Source organism: Globicephala melas, chromosome 15 (assembly GCF_963455315.2).
Source record: "Globicephala melas chromosome 15, mGloMel1.2, whole genome shotgun sequence".
In the NCBI taxonomy this organism is placed as follows: Eukaryota; Metazoa; Chordata; class Mammalia; order Artiodactyla; family Delphinidae; genus Globicephala; species Globicephala melas.
The window spans coordinates 8,050,529-8,072,247 of NC_083328.1; the positions used below are offsets into that span (position 1 = coordinate 8,050,529).

Here is a 21,719-nt window from a genome sequence, read left to right on the forward strand (position 1 = left end):
CCCCCAGGGGCCGGTTCCGTGCTCGGCCCCAGGAGCGCTCCCCACGTGCCACCCATCCCGACCACGCCTCCACATGGCCTCGCGTGTACCACTAACATTCTGCGGCCTCACACCGAACCCGGGGTGCTGATGCTGTGTGTCTTTGGTCGCCATTCCAGGTGCTGGGCCTGTCCCAGGGCAGCGTCAGCGACATGCTGTCCCGGCCGAAGCCGTGGAGCAAGCTGACACAGAAAGGCCGCGAACCCTTCATCCGGATGCAGCTCTGGCTGAACGGCGAGCTGGGCCAGGGCGTCCTGCCTGTCCAAGGACAGCAGCAAGGGCCAGGTAAGGGCAGCCCCGCCCTGGGCTGCTGCAGGCGGTGGGGGAGGGGAGCCTGTGCTGGGAGACCACCCGCCACGCTGTCAGCTGCTGCCTGAGAGCCGCCCCCCTTCCTCCACCACCTGTTGCCATGGGACTGACTCAGTTTTTGGGAGAGAGAAGATTGTGCCTAGCTAATTTTATAAGCAGCAGAAAATGCGTTACCAATTAGGAAAATGCTGTTTATACATAAATATAGGTAAGAGTCAAGTAGCTAAATCAGGGCAGCAGGAAAGGAAATCAGCCAGAGGAGCAGAACGAAGGGTCTCGTGGGTGACGGCCTCCGCTGGCTCGCCAGCCAGTGGCCAGCTTTCTACCGGCAGCGCCTCGCCTGCCAGCGTGGACGCCCACCCCCCGCCCCGTTCTGGCCCTCCCCGGAAGGAGTGGGTGCCCTCCCTTGGGCCTTTGGGCCCTTATTGCTGTGCTCCGGGTATTAGGAAGCTCTAACCCCCCCCCCAAGTTTGTTTCCTCGTTTAACTGTACCCATTTCTCTCGTTTAGTCCTGCACTCCATGACGTCACTCCAGGACCCCCTGCAGCAGGGCTGCGTGAGCTCAGGTAACTAGCCATGTCCGCTGTTTTGAATGAAACATTTCCCTGCCTTTTGTGTTTTCCTCTGGTCTGTACTGGGAAGACTTGAAGGATCCCTCGTTCTGGATCCGGTGAGCTGAAAACATGGTACCCTCTAGGCAAACTGGCTTCGTCGAGGTCGTAGTTTCTAACGAAGAAGGAGAGAGTCTACGGCCGAGTTCAGGTTCCTCCAGCGTTTTCTTGTTCCTCACCGTGGGCTTTCATCAGTCCGTCGGCTCCTAGGTGTGAGGCCCTGTGTTCGGGGCTGGGGGCTGGGGTCCGAGTCAGAGACGGATTCTGTGCTCAGGGGGCTTCCAGTCTCATAGCAGGGGACAGGGGACAAGGAACGGGCATTGCAGTTCAGGGCGTGACACTCAGGAGAGTGGGACTGAGGTTGGGGTCCAGCCTGGGAGCAGGTGGTGGAGGGCCTGGAGCCCGGGCCCAGGAGCTGGGGCTGCTTCCGGCGGCATCTGAGAGCCCCGAGGCCTGGTCTTTGAGGTCACATCTCCACCACGCGGACTCCTGGACACGGCAGCCCGGGCTGGCCCACACCCCTGATTCCTGGCCCCTCCTTGTCCTTCCTGTGTGCCCGCCTGTGCCAGGCTTTTCCCACCCAGCTCCCAGGAGCAGCCAGCATCGTGAGCTGTTCCTCTGTTTTTCTTTCTTTATTTCTCTAAACATGTTGATTAGTCTCCACATCCCATTGATGCATTGAAAACACAAACAAAGCTAAGTGCGGAGCGTGGAGCCCGCCAGCCTGCTGGAAGTTTGACGAGGGAAAACACGTGTCGTGAGGGGAACAGCTGGGCGGCAGCGGCCTCCGCCGCCTCGGAACTCCAAACCCGCACACAGATGCAGCCAGTGCCGGGCGCCGCTAAGCTCCCGGCTGACGTTCTCTTGTATTCGGGGTGTTCCGTCTTGAGGGGTGGAAGGCTGTGTCTAGCCCAAGCTCTTGGTTCTCTTGGCTGGACCTCTAAATGGAGCGGTTGGCCCTCTGAGAAGGATCAGGTGTACTTCCTTCTCCCTGCCTTTCTGCGTTGGCCAATTTCATTAGCAGGTACTGGAGAACTTACACAGCACTGGCGCCCGTTCAAAACACATTAGAGAAAATAATGGACGCGGTTGTTTGTGCTAGAGTTTTGCGGACGTTTGCATGGAAAGTTCTCCTTGCCTCTTGCTCTAATGGAAAGCTGGGCCCTGTTAAGCTCTCCGAGTACCCGCTGCCCCATCAGAGTCAGGACCCAACTTGGCAGAATGTGACTAACGGTTTTTAGATCAAAACCCCTCGTTCCTAAATAAAAGAAGAAACCTCCTGCAGCCCCAGGTCGGCTGCGATGGATGCCAGAACCTTCCCCGTGTCGGAACAAATCCTTAAAGAATGGCTCTTTGCTTTCTATTGTATAGCGAGCACTCGCTGCTGTGCTGCAACATTCCTATGACAGCCACGTTTCCAACCTGGGAACAGCTCACAGGGCTCCTCGGAGGGACGTAAGTGATATTTGTAAGAAATCAAATTACTTTATAAAATAAGGAGATCTAAACTCTTGGGGAGCCTGCAGATTGAAGGAGGGAGGGAGGCAGGAGGCAGTGAGCCCCTGGGTACAAGTGAGTGCTGCAGAACTTTCCCCTGCTTTCTGTGAAGAGGCCCAGGCAGGCCTCTCTGTGTCGTCTCCGCAAGACGGGAGGTGGATGGCCGACCTCTCACTCAACGCGCCTGTTGTGAGTCAGCAGTTGGGAAGCCATCCGTAGAAGTAATAATTATGGTGATTGTGGAGAAAGGTGGAAAACTTATTTCTTACATTCTAGGAAAACAGAAATTTTTTTTTTTAAGTCACGATGGTAGCTAAGCGCAAATGTTTCTCTGGATCAGGAGAGACTAGAAAGTGCTTGTCAGAATGAAAAGACAGATGATCACATAGCGGCAAGACTGTGGGTGGCAGCTTTCCTTGTTTGAAATTTCTTTACTATCAGCGTTATCCTTTCAGGAGTGTTTCTAAAAATTAAAGTAGCCGTGCCTTTCGGTATGTGGAATTCAGATTTGAAAAACAGAATTCTCTTATGATGATGAGTGTTGGTAAATCAGTGGGATGAGTGACTATTGGAGACGCCGGGATCTTTGACAGCCTAAAAAATCAGTGTCTGGACTTCCCTGGCGGTTCAGTGGTTAAGACTCCGCGCTTCCAACGCAGGGGGCGCAGGCGGGGAGCTAGGATCCCGCATGCCGCGCAGTGTGGCCAAAAAAAAACAGTGTCTTGGAGGAAGCATTCAGCATTGCCCCCCAAAAGGCAGGGGAGCAACGCCTCTGGCCTAGGATTTCTCCAGGATTCTGATTCCCTGCTCTCGCCGTGGCTACCACGGAATCCTTCCAAGAGGCCCCCAGACCCAGAAAGATGCTCTGTCCTTGGTGGCTCCATGAGGCCTCTGCCCAGGGCAGCTCAGCGTGGTGGCAGCAGATGGCTGCAGGAAGGTAATTCTGACCCTGGGTTGGTCTGTTCCTGAATATTGGTGAGAAACACTCAGTGTCTGAGAATCCAGGCTGCCGAACTGGCCCGGCCATCGGTTCAGCCTCCCAGGTGTGGAAGGACTTTGGAAGACCCACCTTCTGTCCACAGCCTCGGTCTGAGCAGAGATCGCGTGGGTCTAATGCAGGGCTCTGTGCTTAGTTTCCATGGCAATGAGGTGCCCCGGGGGTGGAGGGCCTCACTCAACTAAACAGCAAACTGCTGACACGGGACTCTGTTTTCCTCGCTAAGAATTCCTGTCTGCCTCTTTCTGCCCAGCCCTGTTGCCCTCAGCATCTCCATTTTCCTTAATGATTTCTGTGTCAAACTTGCCGATCAGGTTCATGATAAAGGAGAGAGAAACTGAAGTTTCCACTGCCTCATCACTTTTTCCTCCTGGTGGTTGTAACCATTTCTGAACGTTCCTTTGATGATTCGAGACGTGGGGTGATGGCCTTGGACGCTGAGGAGAACTGATGCCACTTTCAGTGAGTGACCTGCGCTGTTGAGGCCTTGAGGAGGAGAATGGAGGGTTCCATACCGGTCATATGAGTAACTTAAAAAAAAACAAAACCGGTTTTTAAAGGACAGAACTTCAGATCAGTTACCTGTTCCTGTATTTCCTGGTGGTCTAGTTTCACATTTTTTTTAATATCAATTTATTTATTTTTGGCTGCGTTGGCTGTCCGTTGCTGCGCGCGGGCTTTCTAAACTTGCGGCGAGCTCTTCGTTGCGGTGCGAGGGCTTCTCGTTGCAGTGGCTTCTCTTGTTGCGGAGCGCGGACTCTAGGCTCGCGGGCTTACTTGCTCCGCAGCATGTGCGATCTTCCCGGACCAGGGCTCAAACCCGTGTCCCCTGCATTGGCAGGCGGATTCTTAACCACTGCACCACCAGGGAAGTCCCTCTATACACATGTTTCTGTTGGCTTCTTTCAAAGTCCCCAGTGTCTTGGGTTGTCGTTAATAATATGGCAAGACAGGTGCAGGTAGTCCTTTGGGATTGGTTCTCCGAGTCTCCCATTTGTTTGTCTCCCATCCCAGCTATCACGCATCAGCTACCCTCGCCCTGCGTAGCAGTAGCAGTGCTCAGGAGAAGCAGAGGAAGCGCTCAGAGAAGGAGAAAGGAGGGACCAAGTAAGGCTTGTTTTCTCTGAGTGTGGCCTGTGGTCATTGCCTATCAGTTAGGAGGGTGTTTCTCTTTTAAAGAAGAAAACCTTGAGATGTAGTGAAGGTGTACGTGTGTGTATCCGTGTAGGTAGTACGGAGGTACCTAGTTAGATGTGATCTACAATTGGATTTTTTTTTTCCTTTTCATTCCTTAAAGCTCATTTCATATTCATGGTTCCTTGGTGTGATTAATCTTTTTGCCCCAAGGGAAAGAAGGAGACAAGAGACAACTCCAAAGCGGGGAGAAAGAAAGGGGAAGGAACAGATTTTTCTAAATGCGACTCAGTCACTCATCACCTTATGGAGAATTGACAGGAGTTGCCCATGCGCTCAGCTTTGTAACTTTTTACTCTGGGAGCACTTCGTTACTGTAGCTCACAAGCTTCCACGCCCAGATGGATTATTGCAAGCCATACCGACGAAAGGATGGCCCAGTCTCCTCGGATTAATTATAAAATACCCAGCTTTTTCCCAGCGTGTCAGGCAGGAACTGCGGGTTCCGGAATCTTCTCCGGCTGTGGAGAATTCCATGGCTCCTCGTCACTGTTCTCACCCAGCCGACCGCCAGTTCCCTCTTGAGAAGATAGCAGCTGCGTCCCTCTCTAACGTGGGTGGTCCCACGTGTGCCCCCTCCCTGACATGAGCACCATGGGGCTGTATGCTGCACATGGCCTCACGCAGCCAGAGAGTCCCAGGGCCACAGCTCCCAGTTAGGGACAGGCCAACCTTCCTTTTTAATGTGCGGCTCTTGGTCGGTACCCATGAAATGACCAGGAGAACACGTCCACGGCTTTAGTGCTTTAAACTCGGCTTCCTTGAATAAGCAATCAGTTCCTCAGTTTTGGTGACTAAGTCAGGGTGGGGCATTTGCATAGCACATTAATAAGAAGAGGAAGGGCTGGTCGAACCCCCAGAGAATTCCGTGGCACCATCTAAAGGAGGCAGAACGCTTTGTTCAGTGCCCTAGACTAGAACTGAGTTGATTTTTTTTTTCCTTTCTTTTTTTTTCTTCTCTTTCATGGAAATACGTCAGTGAAAGTAACTATTGGTGCTCTCTGAAAAGAACTCTTCTAACTCGTCATTTATTTTGAATACCTGAAAAGATTTGTATATACATAACTGATGTATACATGGCCGTAGGCAACAGATCAAAAACAAAAGAGAATTCTGGAAAGCCACGTGTGAGCTAGGAAGCGACCCCTCCTGAGCAGGTGGCTGCTCTGCTCATCATTAGTCCTGGGGCTCAGCCTCCGCCCCCCACTCACCGGCCAGAACTTGGCGGCCAGGAGAACCAAGTGTGCATTCATTTCTCTCTTTCTTGGTCGTGCCCTGTACGATGGCATTTCAGTGTTACCAGGAGTGCCACGATAAAGGAGTTGTCTGTCCTAAGATCAGAAAAGTCAGGTTTCTGGAATCAGACGCAACCTACCTTAACGTTTGTCTGTCATCCAGTACATGTGGGTGCAGGCCGGTGGGGAGGCCCGTGGTGCTGAGGGCGCCCCAGGAGGTGGCTGGGCCGTGAAGGGCGAAGGGGTCAGGGCGGAGAACATTCCAGGTGGAGAGCTCTGCGGGTGCGAACGTTCATCGATGGCTGAGGACGGGGCACGTGCGGAACCTTTGAAAAAAAGCGAAAATAGTAGAAGCCCCGACTTAGAGGCCTTCTGTTTTTCTTTTAAAATAACAGGAGGAAGGTAGATTACGGAGGAGTTTTGTCTTTTCTTTATGTAGAATAGGGTTCCTGTTGCCGCCTTAAGGCCCGTTATGATAAGAAAAAAAGTATGGAGATCGGGACAGAAGGGGGCCTCCTTGCTCCTTTGAGGTGCCCTCCGTCACCTGCCCCCGTGGCGGCACTGGGCCCCAGGATGCCCAGCTGCCGCCCCGTGGGCGGCTCTTCATTGAGAGGAGGTGGGCTTCCAGAGCAGGGAGAGGCAGGCTGGGACCCAGCGCCCCCAAGAGCGGCCTCGGAGGGCAGGGCGGGGGCGAGGCTGTAGCGAGGTAGGACGGCTTCTCGTGAGCTGCCCGGAAGCTGCGCCTCCCTGCGTCACCTCCGCGCCTGCGCTGCCTTTTCAGCTCTCCTAGCGGTTCCCGGCATTTGTGGGATTCCTTGTGGCGCCTGAGCACGACCCTGAAACTTCCTTCCCTGCAGCATGAACCAGGAAGGCAGAGGGAGCACGGAGAGGCCCTTTCACTCCTGGGACGCTGCGGGGTGGGGTGGGGGGTGGTGAGGGTGGTGGTGGAGCCGAGCCGGCCCAGCCTGCCCTCCCCTAGAGCACACTGCGCCCGCAGGCCCCGCACAGGCATCCCTGGAGCAGCAGCCACTGAGCCAGCCAGCCCACTCGACGTTTTCGCCTCAAAGCAGCAAATGCTGTCACCAGGATCCCCGGGAAAGGCTGCTTCTGCACAAATCAGCCCCCAAGGGTCTCTGTTCCTTAAGTGGGATTTGTCACTGGGTCTCTCCAAAAAAAGACGAGAGAATCAGAGTAACCCAGAGTAAGAAACTTTTATTTTTAATTATGGTTTGTGGGTTTGGGGGGTTGTTTTTTTTTCCTTTGAATAAGTAAAATGCATCATGGCTACAAAATGCAGGATTTAAAAGAGCTTACACCCTTTTTCAAAAATAAATCGCCCTCCTCCCTCATCCCCAGGCCCCCAGGTGCTTTCCCCCAAGGCCCTCCTGTTCGTTTCCTTCAGAGAGTCTCTGCATCTAGATGTTCGTTGCACACAGAAGGGAGCACGCAGTGCTCAAGGTGTGCTTTGCTTTTCTTACCTGGCAATAGTCTGTAGAGACTGCCCTAGGCTGGGACATAAAGAATTTCCTCCTCTTTTCACTGCTGTAGGGAATTCCTGTATCTGGACATACCATACTTTATTTAACCAATCACTAGTGAGAGATATTTAGATTAATTTTTTTTTTTTTTTTTTTTTTGCGGTACGCGGGCCTCTCACTGTTGTGGCCTCTCCCGTTGCGGAGCACAGGCTCCGGACGCGCAGGCTCAGCGGCCACGGCTCACGGGCCCAGCCGCTCCGCGGCACGTGGGATCTTCCCGGACCGGGGCACGAACCCGCGTCCCCTGCATCGGCAGGCGGACTCTCAACCACTGCGCCACCAGGGAAGCCCCCTAGATTGATTTTTAACAGCAGAACCTAAGAAACGATCCTGCGGCGAGCAGCCTTGAGCACGTGTGAGCAGCAGCAGGACGCGGTGGCTCAGAGCCAACTGCAGAGGGCTCGTCTCATCTCGGCCACTGAGCACCTGTGTGGCCTTGGGCGAGTGACTTGACCTCTCCGTGTCTCCGTTTCTTCTTTAAAATAGGAAAAATAAAGTACCTATCTCCTAGACCTTCAGGAGTTTTAAATGAGTTCATGTATAAAAGCCTCCAGGGCAGTGGCTCGCACAGAGGAAGTGCTAGTTGAGTGTTTGCTTTCCTACTGCTGCCCTTGAAACCACTGCCATTATGTCATTTCGTGCGCACACAGATAGCTATAGAACAATGTACGTGCACACGTGAAACGTCAGGCTCCTGGCTTTAAAGCAGAAAGCCGGTCCAGCACTCACTCCTTGGGCGGAGACTATCAAGGGAGAGCCTTGCTGGGTGGCAGCCGGCGCAAAGGGTCAGCTGCAGGATGACCTTCATGCAGTTCTCCAGATTCCTGGCTTCCCTGAAATGCCGTCCATCTTTGAACATTGTCAGTCCACCTGCCATTCCATGAAGTTCACCCAAAATCTTGAGCTTCAAGAGTAAGACTACAGGGCTTCCCTGGTGGCGCAGTGGTTGAGAGTCCGCCTGCCGATGCAGGGGACGCGGGTTCGTGCCCCGGTCCGGGAGGATCCCACGTGCCGTGGAGCGGCTGGGCCCGTGAGCCGTGGCCGCTGAGCCTGCGCGTCCGGAGCCTGTGCTCCGCAGCGGGAGGGGCCGCAACAGTGAGAGGCCCGCGTACCGCAAAAAAAAAAAAAAAAAAAAAAAGAGTAAGACTACAGGTCATCGCTCAGGCCATTTGGGGCAAACTAGTGCCGAGCCAGGCCATCTCGTCTGGATACAGGGGTGGCTATGGGCACAGGGGAGCGGCAGCGCCGTCCCGCTCGGCTGCGCTGGGCTGCGTGGCCTGGGCCCTCGGTGCTGGCACGCCCCAGCTGCCCGTTAGGAGAAGGCCCCGGCAGGCCTTCGTCACGGGCCTCTGGACACGGCTCCTTTCTCTTCCCCGTAGACTTTCTTTGGAGAAGGGAATTTGCAGTACATTGGGCATTTCAGTCCAAGAGGCAAAAGTAGGTCACAGGTGCAAATGAGGACTTCAGTTTTCAATGGTTTGCTTCCAGGGAAGGATGAAGAAGCTTAAATGCTTAAAAATCCTCAGGTAATTTTTAAAAGGCGGTAAGAGTACAATGAAGAAACTCATATACTTGCACCTTTTATGTGCCAAGCGCAGCACTAATACCTTTGATCCCTAAGTGGATCAAAGTGGAAATGATTTATAAATAAATTTATTAAATAATAATAAAATAAAATCAGATCCAAGATGAACACTTAACAGGAAATCAGATGCCTCAGTTACCCCAAGAGGCATGCCCTTGTGTTCAGGCTGGGAGCTGGGCAGAAGGGAAGGGAACCCAGCAACAAAACAGTGGCATAGTCAGAGCCCAGTTTATGAAGTTTTGCAACAGAAAGTGTTGACCCATCTGGCCTGTGATGTGGGTCCATGCTGCTTTGAAACCCCTTCCAGGCTAGATCCAAGGAAGGTATGCGCAGGGGCCCAGGGTTCTGTCCCTGCAAGGACAGCCCCGCCCTTCAGCTTCATGCCCTCTCCCTGCTAGTGGCCCTCAGCCAGCCCAGGACCTGGGGCCCAGCCCCCTGCTGACTGGTCCCTGGGCCAGGGTCATGCTCAGGAGTGAGAAAGGGCGTCCCAGAGAGAACGAAGCGAGCCAGGCGGCTTCCGTCACCGGCTTCATCTTGATTTTGTGTTTTGTTCTTCCCTGTGGAACTGGATTCCTAAATATAGCCCGAGTCTGAATTGGCAGATGTTGGGTTTGTCCTTTACAAGAGGGCCAAAATTAGTCTGTCATTTGGCACCTAAATAAAGCAGCCAAACTGCCTTTGTACCAACTTTGCGATGAGGAGGGACTGAAGTTGCCGCATTTCTCTTGACAAGGAAACTTTCTCGGAAGCTGGAGCGGCACCTCTGAAGCCAAGAGGCTGAGTCCAGAGGGATGCGCTTTCCTCCTGGCTAGACCCTCTCGTCTCTGAGTTACAGTCAGTGTGTTCCACGTAGCTTAAATACCTCATGAGATTGGAAGAGGAGGATCAGTACCCCACAGAAATAGCGCTTGGAGAGAGCAGCAGTGGTGACTTTGATTTGGGGAGGAAAAGAGCAATCTGTCCAGAGTGCCTGGAGCTGGGTGAGCAGAGGGGCTCCCCAGGGGCAGCAGAAAGATGTTATAATCAATTACCACATCATAACACTGATGTATGATAATTACTGAGTGTTTCTCCTGAGATAGTGCAGCATTTGGCTGGGATGCAGTTCTTTCATGGTCCACTGCCTGATTAATATGCAAATAATAGGCTGATTGCATGATGAATGCAGAAAATGAGTTCGCTGATAACGTGAGCACTGGAGCAGGAAGATGATAAATTACTTTTACTGACTGTCGTACATTAAGTACCCTTTCTCAACAATTTCATCACAAATTAAGTAAAGCAGTATGGAGAGATTAGGAGGATGTGTAAAATAATGTACCTTAATAGCTTTTCTTTCTTTTTTTTTTTTAATAAATTTATTTTATTTATCTGGTTTTGGCTGCGTTGGGTCTTCGTTGCTGTGCGCGGGCTTTCTCTAGTTGCAGCGAGCGGGGGCTACTCTTCATCGCGGTGCACAGGTTTCTCGTTGTGGTGGCTTCTCTTGGTGCAGAGCACGGGCTCTAGGTGCGCGGGCTTCAGTAGTTGTGGCTCGCGGGCTCAGTGGTTGTGGCTCGTGGGCTCTAGAGCGCAGGCTCAGTAGTCACGGCGCACGGGCTTAGTTGCTCCGCGGCACGTGGGGTCTTCCCGGACCAGGGCTCAAACCCGTGTTCCCTGCATTGGCAGGCGGATTCTTAACCACTGCGCCACTGGGGAAGTCCCCTTAATAGGTTTTTCTGATACCATCACATACAACGAAAATGTCACTTGGTTCTGCTCGGCATGGCCTGGGGCCCGTGTAGGGCCAGATCAGTGCACTCAACCTGCGTGTTGTTGGGAAGGCGGGAAGCAGCAGCCCACCACACCAGCTATTCAGTCAGCGAAGGATTCTCTAAGGAACATCCCATCACAGGCCAGACATCACCTGCATGCCGAGCTGCCTGGCAGGGTTATCGAGAGGGGACGGGCTGCTCTTGGGGCCAATGCTGGAGCCTCTGCGCAGATGGGCACTTGCAAGCCTGCTGTCCACCAGGTGCCTGGAGGGAAGGAAAGTTGCTGAGCTGCAGACCTAAAAGACTCAGAAGTAAAACACTATTGAAAACCGCCTCTTAGCTCCTCCAAGCCTTAGAAATCTGGGGAAATGAACGCCACCGTCAGAATGGCAGTATGAGCTGCCTGCCAGAGAGAATCGCTACCGGTGAAGGATGGGCCGGCCTGCCCAAAGCCAGAAAGGAACCCTGGAGGAAGAAAACACACGCACACGGGTGCGCGCGCACGCACACACAGTGCTTAATCTTTGATTACAGCAGAGCAATTTAACTAGGGAGTTTGTTTTTACTCATCTCAGTAATATATATTTAGACTGTTTGTATGACATACATTTTCTCTTAATGCACAGGGACGCGCTGATAAGTGTTCATACACACAGCTGGTTCGGTGATAAGGTTATTGACGGTAATTTGAAAGCGTTATTTCTAAAGTATGGATCTGCAGCAAAGCCAGGAGCGGGGGGGGGGCACTGCCCCTGAGGCCGGCCCCGCGGCCTCGCCAGCCTGGGGGTTCACTACCAAGGTTGAATTGTAACTTAAGGAAGGTTTTTAATTTTCAACATTCCCAAACTCTGCTTTGGACACGCGTATTTCCTTGAGAGCCCGTAAAAGATACACAAGAAGAATCATGGAAGCCTGAGGGGCAGCAAATGTGCAATCCCGAGTGCCCGGCAGCGCCCAGCCCTCGGGTGAGCGCTCCTGGGCTCAGGACCCCGTCACCTGGGCAGCTTCCCCAGGTGCTGAGATCCTTCCCCGCCATGTGCTTTCCTGGTTCGGTTCAGGGAGAAAAGGGGAGGGTGAGAAAGCACCCCAAGAGTGAGGGAAGCGCAGGTGGCACAAGGCGGTGCCTGACGGAAGGGGCCCCGACAGACTCGAGAATCACAGCCTCACCCTCTGCCCCCCGTGCTGCGCCAGGACAGAGGCGACCTGCCAAGGACGGCCCTCCCTCCTCCTCCCTCCCTCGAGCGCCGACTTCCCGCCACGGGTTCGTCGTCCCCTCCGGTGAAACGCAACCAAAATGGAGCTCAGCCTTTTCTCCCCAGAACTGTGAAAGCACCGCCATCCCCGTGGGCACCTGAGCCAGGGTCCGGGCAGCTCACCTCGATCCCCCTCTCCCTCTTACACCTGCCGCCTCTGCCCGGGCAGCTCACCTCAATCCCCCCTCCCTCTTAACACTGCCCCCTCTCTCTCTCACACACACACACACTCACACGCTCACACACTCACACTCACACAGTTTCTGTTTCCTAAACCTCCAGAACCATCCCTCCAGATCGCACATCGGGCTTGGGCCCTCCCCTCCTTCAGCCCCTTCCCTGGGGTTAAAGTCCCGCCTTCTCAGTGTGTGACCCTGCCCGCCGCACACACCCCCACCCCGCCCCGCCACCTCTGTCTGTTTCTTGTTCCCTCCTCCCCAGCCTCAGCTTCAGTGCCACAGCGCTGTGAGCTGCCATCACCCCCTGGACGTCCCCCTCCTAGGTCTTTGTGACAGCCAGCTGCTTAGTGATGTCTGCCTGGGTCACCACTGTGCCCCACCTCCTAGCACCCCGCCTGGCACTTAGAAGTTTCCCTTAGTGAATGAAGGGCACAGGCCCTCTCTTCAAGTGGCTTGGAAGTCAAGCTCGGGGATGTAAGCTGGCACAAGTTAAATACAAACCTTGCTTTTATTAAACGGGTTTTCGTTGTTGATAAGTAAACTGTTGTGGCTTTTAAGTCACTACAAGAGTTCCTTAGGCAGACTTTTTTAAATGTTCACACACATACACCAGCACCTACTGTCTCCTTTTTACTATTGAAACAAAGAGTGAGTGATTTGGTAGGTTTGCTGGGATTTTCAGTGACTTAAGGCAATGCCCAGGCTGACTGAGGGCCAAAGAGTACTGCCAGCCCGGGGCCAGCAAGGAGGGCAGGCCGGGCCTGGCCGTGGGAGGGGTGGGCGCCAGTGTGTGATGCCGCCTCTTTGGGATCGGGCTTTCCCCGGGCTAGGGGGAGACCCGCCCAGGCCCTTGGGGATGGGGCCCGAGATCCCCCGTTACCCCCGCACCGGCGTCAGGCGCAGGCCCTTGGAAAGCAGGCTGTCCTGTAGTGGGGCCACATCACGCGCTCCGACGTGCCTTAGTGTGTCGTTAGGTTACTTCTGTTCCTTTCTCCATAGCAAGCATGCAGTGGCGTGGCGGGAGGGGTGTGAAAGGTCCTGCGTGTCTCCGAGACGTCTATGAACGTCTCCACGTATTTTCTTTCAAGCCTCTGCCAATCAGTCCAAAGACCACACATACGCAAAAGCAAAATGCTCCGTGTTTTACGGGGTTTTTTGGATTTTTACTGGAGTGGAGTTGAATTACAACGTTGTGTTAGTTTCAGGTGTACAGCAAACTGAATCAGTTATACACATACATACAGCCGCTCTGTTTTAGATTCTTTTCCCGTATAGGCCGTTACAGAGTATTGAGTAGAGTTCTCTGTGCTCTACAGCGCTAGTCCTTACTAGTTACCTGCTTTATATGTAGCAGTGTGTATATGTCAATGCCAATCGAAAACTCCATGTTTTTATGTTGGCTGTGCCTGGCGGAGATATGTGGCTGGAGAAATAGGATGGGGGTCCCGATGGGTGACGAGCATCTGCTCGGAGACTCGGAGGCAGGGAGCCCCCCCCCCGCCCCCCAGGAAAGGTTTGGTGCTCGGGGATGTTAGAGAGAGGGTCTGACGTCACCATGTGGCACTAAAACCCAGGCGGGCAAATTAGGCAGCCGTTCACTTTCGACACAGAGAAGCTCGTTATTTCTAAAGAGGCCCGGCGGCCATGAACCCTCAGGTGGTGGTGGGGGGGGGGGTCTCTTCAGACAGGAGCCGCGTGAGCCGTGAGCACGTCCCTGTGTTTCGGCTTGGGTTCTGTGTCCCCTCCACGATCTCCACATCTGAACTCGGCTGGGAAGCGCCCCGGGCGGGCGGTCACCCTGCGGTGGCCTCTGAGCTGTCCTCCCTGCCGAGGCCCCTCAAGCTGGGCAGGGTCCTTCCAGGCCACCAGGGCTCCCGCTGGACCGAGGACGCCAGCACCGGGCACTCCAGAACCTTCTGTAGGTCCTTGCACGGCCGTGCCGCTCGCAGCGCCGAGGCTCCCGTCTCCCCTCGGGCTCCGTCTCCGCCCTCTGCCTCCCTGGGACCCCTCTTCCTCCCTCCCTCAGTCGTGTTTCCATGCGCCAGGCCGTGACCCCACTGCTCCCCCAGACTTCTCCTTCTCTCTCCCATCTTCCATACTTGACAGTCTGTGGAGTCGCTTGGAATTTCCTGGCTTGGCGCGGGCTCAAAGCCTAAACTATGGACATAATGAAAAGCGGTGCATCAGACCAGCCGCCAGTTAAATAATGTTTGGGTTCTTGTCAGAATGTCACAGAGTACCCTGTCATTTTGTTTCAGCAACTTGTCCTTCTGAACGCGCAGTGCGCCTTATGGCATGCCAGCAGTAAAAATGTCACTTACAATAATTACTTTTTGGTGAAAATGCTTACTGACTTCCTACCTTCAAGCTGTTTTTTACACAGTGGGGAGATAATAAGAAATGACTTTATCCTGACTGCTCAAATGAACACTAAATGGAATTGGGGTTATATTATTACTGCAGATAGAGGGCTGGGTATGGAGATTTAAACAGAGGATTGGGTAATCTGCGGAGAGATTTGTCTCTGAAAATCATGGCGGGCGTGGATTTTCAGTTGGAAGTCACGGCGGGCGTGGATTTTCAGTTGGAAGTTACGGCGGGCGTGGATTTTCAGTTGGAAGTTACGGCGGGCGTGGATTTTCAGTTGGAAGTGACGGCGGGCATGGATTTTCAGTTGGCTTCTATGAAAACCTAAGGCAGCTGTTGTTTGCCTGCTGTTTTTGGAATATAATATTTTTCGTAATCCTTTTATAGTTCCTGAAAGCTCTGTGTATTTCAGAGGGCCTTGAGTCACTATCTGTGTCTTACTAACCGGGCTACTCTTCTGCAAGATTCGACGCCTTCCCCCCAAAATTCATCCACACAGATCACTTTTTAAATGTAACACCTTACTATTGCCATCAGAATTGGATAGATGGTCTGTGTAGCTGGGCTCTTAAAGCGAATTGTGCATTTTCAGTTGCCCCAGTCCCGCAGGCTGCAGACTCTCTGAGAGCAAGGTCTCTAATTTCTCTTATCCTTGGGGATTTCCCTGGTGGTCCAGTGGTTAGGACGCGGCCCCTGGTTCAGTTCCTGGTCGGGGAACTAAGATCCCACAAACCGCGAGGCACAGCCAAAAATAAAACAAAATAAAGCAAAACAAAAAATTTTGTCTTATCCCCACTGCTGAGCAGAGTGTACGACACAGAGCAGGTGCTCTAAAAGAGTTTGCTTGGGCGAGTGAATGAATGAATGAAGGCAGAGGCAGGCTGTTGTGATACCGCAGTGACTGGCCGGTGGGGGCTTTCCACTCCTGAGCTGGTCAGATCCTCGCTCCACCCAAGTGGCCTGGGCCAAGTCACAATGCCCGTCGGAGCCTCGGTTTCCTCGCCTGGAGCGCCGGGTTTATATTTCCGCCACAGGACTACCGTGAGGATCGAATGAACCAGCGTGTAAATGCCCTTAGCCCGCGGCTGCGTTCAGGCGAGGTTGTAAAGGTGCTTCAGTTCCCTTCCCTCATCCTACAGGTGGGTTGGCTTTGAGGGCCTCACCGTCGCATTTCTGAGGTCCGGGCACGTGGATACGTGCCTCAGCAGTGCCTGGCGCACAGTGAGTGTGCAAGAAACGTTTGCTTGAGCACTAGCTGCTGTTACAACAGGTCATAGGATAGGGTTTCTTTTATTTATTTATTTATTTTATTTATCATTGGCTGTGTTGGGTCTTCATTGCTGAGTGCGGGCTTTCTCTAGTTGCGGCGAGCGGGTGTTACTCTTCATTGCGGTGCGCGGGCCTCTCATTCACTGCGGTGGCTTCTCTTGTTGCGGAGCACGGGCTCTAGGTGCACGGGCTCAGTAGTTGTGGCGCACGGGCTTAGTTGCTCCTCGCACGTGGGATCTTCCCGGACCAGGGATCGAACCCGTGTCCCCTGCATCGGCAGGCGGACTCTCAACCACTGCGCCACCAGGGAAGCCCAATCCTGTATTTTTAAGAAATAAAACATCAGCCTCTCCCTAGTCTCATTCCTCCTAGAAGTCAGCTACCGTCCGTCCTGAACGTGCACTTTGTCTTTCCTGGACGTGATTTTATACCCTCACTGCGGGTCTAACTGCCACACACAGCACATAGCGCGTGCAGGCTTTCGGCCTGTGCACCAATGTTGTCACCTGTTTCGTTCTGCGCCTTGCTTTGTAGGCTCACCATTACGCTTTCATGCTGGTCCACGTGGCTGTAGTCCTGACCCTCTTGCCGCTGTTTATAGCACATGTTATATCGTATGAACGTGCCCTGGCTCCCGACTGCCCCAAAATTAAAACAGACACCTTAACCAATTCAAAGGCCCTGCACAACCCAGCCCCTGGGGACCACCTCTCTTTGCCTCATATTCTTGCTACACTCAATTTTATTGATGACTGAAACCCACCAGGTGTCTGGAACAATCTATCTCCCTTCCTTGTCACTGCTACTCCTCCCAACTTAGCTGGCTAATTCCTGTTCATGCCTGAAGTCCCCCTGAAATGTCACCCTCCCAGGAGGTCTCTGATCCCCAGGCCACATCAGCGTCCCCACCCCCCTGCTGTGTGCTGTGTTCACTGCCGTATTCGCACTGGCCTGACTCCACACACTTAGGGAATGAGTGAAAGAAGTATGGAATAATGCATCTTCACTCGTTCTTCCTGCTGGCGCTTTTGTCCTAAGTAAGTTGATAATGACACGTAATTCACATACAGTAAAATTCACTCTGCCCGCATAGAAGCCTTCTGTGCATCTCAGTAATCAAGATATAGAGTAATTCCATCAGCCTCCCAAAATTCCCTCGTGCCCCTTTGTAGGCAACTCCTTCCCTTCATCCCTAGCAACACTAGGGATGTTTTCCTAAACTAGATCTGTTTTCCAAATCTAGATCTAGATTTTTCCAAATCTAGATCTAGATTTCCAAAACTAGCTCTGTTTTCTGTCCCTGTAGTTTTACCTTTTCCAGAATGTCATCTAAATGGTATCACACAAGCTGTAGCTGTTGAGTCTATCACCAGCATCTCAGTCGTGCGCCAGGAACTATGGAAGAAACAGCAATAAATCATGAGATTTACACTACGTGCAGGGGAGACCTTTTTTTTTTTTTTTTTTTTTTTGGCCGTGTTGGGTCTTCGTTGCTGCACGCGGGCTTTCTCTAGTTGTGGCGAGCGGGGGCTACTCTTCGTTGTGGTGCGTGGGCTTCTCATTGCCGTGGCTTCTCTTTGTTGCAGAGCACGGGCTCTAGGCACGTGGGCTTCAGTAGTTGTGGCACGCGGGCTCTAGAGCGCAGGCTCAGTAGTTGTCGCCCACGGGCTTAGTTGCTCCGCGGCATGTGGGGTTTTCCGGGACCAGGGCTTGAACCCGTGTCCCCTGCATTGGCAGGCAGATTCTTAACCACTGTACCACCAGGGAAGTCCCAGGGGGCCTTTATATAGACAAATATGTTCAATTTAGTAACTACTCTTTTTTTTTTAACATCGAAATCAGGTTTCCTTAGCACTGACCATGTGGCAGATTCGTTCCTCATTACAACCCTGTCTGCATTTTTCAGATGAGGAAACCGGGATGTTGCGGGAAGTTAGGAATCCTATTCAAGTTAGCACTGCCAGCTGGTAGAGGCAGCCCCCGTCCCCAGGCTCAGTGCCTTAGTGCCAAGCCCAGGGCTCCTCCTTTCTTTCTCGTTTAAATTATTTTTAGTTACACGGAAGAGCACAAAGCCTTGTTCTTTCAAAGAGTCTTGTTTTAATCAGAGGGCTCCATTTGCTAATTTTTGGAAAAGAAAATATTTCTTCTTCTCTGTTGACCATGTTTCTTGCTCTGTCAAGATGGTGAATCATACGGGCACCTGTCCTCCTGGCATCGAGGGGCCCGGTCCCCTCCCCAGGGGTCGATGGGAGCTGGTTGATGGGTCTGGTTTTGTGGTGCTTACTGGAAGTAGCTTTCTAGAGAATTGAATTACTTTCCAATATGATGTTCCGAGCCTGTGGATTCGTGGTGTGTCCAGCGAGGCCGCTCCAGAAACGTGGGCCCGATTCTGCTCCCGGTGACCTGAGACCACGGTGGCACCTGTGTGCACCTGTGTCTGTTGGTGAACAATTGTCACTCAGCCAGTACGGTTTAGACACAGACTCAGGGTGGAGGTGCAGATACCAGCCACCCAGTACGTTCCCAGGCCCAGTGGGGTGTTGATCTCGGCGGGGGGGCGGGGTTACCTTTGTCTGCAGTCACGGTTGGGAGCACAGAGGGACACGAGTAACGTGTGGCGAGCACCTCTGGTCGGTTCTCTCAGAGGGTTTTCCTGGCAAAAATGCGTGTGAGTGTCTTGCTGAGGATGCCTGGAAGAAAGAAACATGCCTCCACTCGAGCTATTCAGGGCGCCCGCCTGCGCCGGTGCCCAGAACAAAACAGGGGTGGTGCGGGCAGCAGTGCCGGCCGGTATGTTCTCCAGGCAGCCATGATTCTGACCTTGCTGTGGGTTAAAGGACACGAACCTGAGAAGAAATCTGTTTATCATGTGGGGAATTCATGCCATCCTTGACAGTATACAGTGAGCAAGATAAATGATCTGCCAAATCGGTCCCTCGCCTGGGTGACTCAGGGCAAGTTCACAGTGCAATTCCATTGCTGCTTCAGATTCAAAAATAACGTTTGCTGGGTTTTATATCCAGTTGTACGATGACCTGGAGGTGAGCCGAGAGGAGAAATCCGATTTGTAGGATTCAGCTTGCCTTAAGGATTTATATGGACCATTTCTGCTGTTTACGTCTGTCTCCTTCACAGCTTCACAAACCAGTGTTTTTTGGGGGGGGGTTTATTTTTAACCTGATTTTCCAGGTTGAGGACATAGCCTTATGTGATGGTGGAACTCTGTCCTGGTTTAGGATGACAGATGGGTTTGTCGGTTGAATTGCAGTTGTTTTATTGGGGATTTTCTCTTTCTAGGTATTTATACAAAATATCCCTTGTATCTGGAATACAGTTTCCATCCTCTTGAGTTGAGAATAGGTTGTCCTCCTGGATATCGTATGTCCATCGAAGGACCCTCCAGTTATACGATCAGTTACAATTCAGTTGCTCCTTAGTTTTACATTTTCTTTAGTCAGGTCGCGGGTATTGGGGGTGGGGCGGGCGCCCACGTGTGCTCACGCTCAGTGCGTGGCCCGGCCTCATGAGCTGTCATCTCTCTGGAGCTGTAGAGCCCTGTGACAGCGCCCGGCCTGGCCCCTCACACAGGGTGCTGTGGGATCTCCCCGTGTGCCGTGCCTGGTGGGAGCGGGGAGTGGGGGCAGAGACTGAACCCAGACTCTGGGCCAAAGGCAGGTAGGACCGCAGTGCTAGGTCACTTTGCGTTTTCTCTGTATTTGGAAATTAGGAAATGGCAAAAGCCCTTATTCCAGGCATCCCAAAACTAGAACGGATGTCAGATGTTACGGGTAATGAGAGGCCCGAAGGGACCACTCAGCAACAGAGCACGGTGGCACTCCCTGCCGGGCACCTGCAACAAGACAGCTCCTTCTTACGAAAGGAGAGCATGGAGACCTGACTGCCCACGCTGGCCCCGTCTCTTCCCGTGTTGGTGACAGCATGGCATAGACAGAGAGCTAGGCTTTCAGAAGCACATCCTGGGCTCTGGCAGAGAGCAGGGTGGGCACTCCTCTTCCATCGGTTCCCTCCAGGTAGGGCGCCATGGAGCCCTCCGGGATCACAGTGAGAACCGACCTGGGGTCCCAGCTCAGCACTAGGCGGCCGAGGGCTTACGTCTCATCTTCAAGGGTCTTCATCGCTGTGGTGACCATGCATCGTAGGCAGCCCTCATTTAAAATACTATGTCTATTCATTTTGTGCTGGAAATTATGGACAAAATACGTATGCAAATTATAATCTAGCCAAGGTACTTCTGAATTATAGAATTAAGGGGTTCCATCGGAAGAAATCATGACAGTGATAGCACGTGACTAATAGGACGTATTTTTTAACAGAATGCCCTTTATTGAGCCTTCAGACCTTCTCTTTAAACCCCTAGTTCTTCTTCTGTTGCTGTTTTTTATTTTTTAATACAGAAAATGAAAGGTTAATTCTCAGCCAAAAAACTAAGAAACAATTCATTTAAATCCATAGACCGCCATGCTGTCTCCTTCTTAAACAGACGTTTAATTAGTAATTCCTAGATCAGGAAAGTAGACGCACATGGTGAAAGGCAGCTGTTTTCAGCCTCGGTTTTCTGTGTGCTTTGATTACAGAAAGCACTCCAAAGACCTCTGCCAGCTGCAGCCCTGCACCCGAATCACCGATGAGCTCTAGCGAGTCAGTGAAGAGTTTGACTGAACTGGTCCAGCAGCCCTGTCCCCCCATTGAAACAAGTAAGGACGGCAAACCTCCAGAACCCAGCGACCCGCCCGCTTCAGACTCCCAGCCCACCACGCCACTGCCTCTCTCCGGACACTCGGCTCTCAGCATTCAAGAGCTGGTGGCCATGTCTCCAGAGCTGGACACCTACGGCATAACCAAGCGGGTCAAGGAGGTGCTGACCGACAACAACCTGGGTAGGTTCCCTCCCCCGCTGCTGGGTCAGGAGGTGGCAGGTCGTCTCCCGTCGGGAGTTCTCAGGAGGAGAGGGTGGAAGGGGGGCCTCAGGCTGAGCCAGCCAGAGGGTTTAAACATTCACAGGCTGCCTGTAAGAACCTAAAACGTCCTACAGTTGTGAGCAATAAGGGTTCATGAGGGTGTTAGAGGTCTAAGGTCAGTCCCAGCCCAGCCCCGCCCCACCCCTGCGCCCCAACCAGGACCTCTTGGAAGACAAGCATGCCGGCCGGAGCCAACTCAGGCCATACACTCCGACCACCGATGGGGGCGTGCCCAGTGGAGCTCTGAATCCTGGGGGAGGGGTACACTCTGACCACCGATGGGGGCGTGCCCAGTGGAGCTCTGAATCCTGGGGGGGGGGGGGGTGGGGGTTGTGCAGAGCAGGGCAGAGTCAGCTGAGCCCAGGAGCATCTGGATGGCGTCACGGGAGAGCCCGGCAGGCAGGGTTCAGATTTGCTGTGAAGGCAAATCTGTGATCTGAGGGGTGAAACTTTTCACACCAGGGAGACGACCTCCTCCTCTTTGAGCAGAAGAGGCTCCATCGCAGCGTCACCCTGGATTTGGAGATGAGAGGCATCTTCACGGTTGCTCAGCTGGTCTTGGCTTCTCCGGGAAAGAAGATGCCTCCACTCCCAGGGTGTGTGAGAGGAGTAATAGCCACGAAGGGGGCCAAGTTACAGATGAGTTAGGCAACTTGGTCAAGACTCAGTCATCCTCTTAACCTTTGACCTGGGATCTTGGGGGTGTTCATGGGTTAGTCTCTTAAAGTCATAGCAGGCTGTGTGTGTGTGCACACTTTTTAAAGGATGAGGGCCAGTAGCTTTCTTCAGGCTCTCAAATATGTCTGGGACTCAAAAATGATTGAGAGCCACTGCTGTGAAACCTCTAAAAGTAATACAGATAATTTTCTAAGAATAATCTCTTGATTTCCGCCCCCCACCCCCACCCCCCGCCCCA

General features: G+C 53.0%; 1 protein-coding gene across 6 annotated transcripts in view; it reads left to right on the forward strand.

The window, feature by feature from the left end:
- Positions 1-21,719, forward strand: part of CUX1 (cut like homeobox 1) — a 372,569-nt gene that overhangs the window by 310,813 nt on the left and 40,037 nt on the right. For 3 of the 6 annotated variants that reach the window (XM_030872090.3, XM_030872089.3, XM_030872088.3), the window contains exons 19-21: positions 159-324; positions 858-914; positions 20,420-20,722. The exons of the other annotated variants lie outside the window; for them this stretch is intronic. In XM_030872090.3, the coding sequence (XP_030727950.2) occupies positions 159-324; positions 858-914; positions 20,420-20,722 (526 nt within the window). The remainder of the gene's footprint in view (positions 1-158; positions 325-857; positions 915-20,419; positions 20,723-21,719) is intronic. 6 annotated transcript variants of the gene reach the window in all.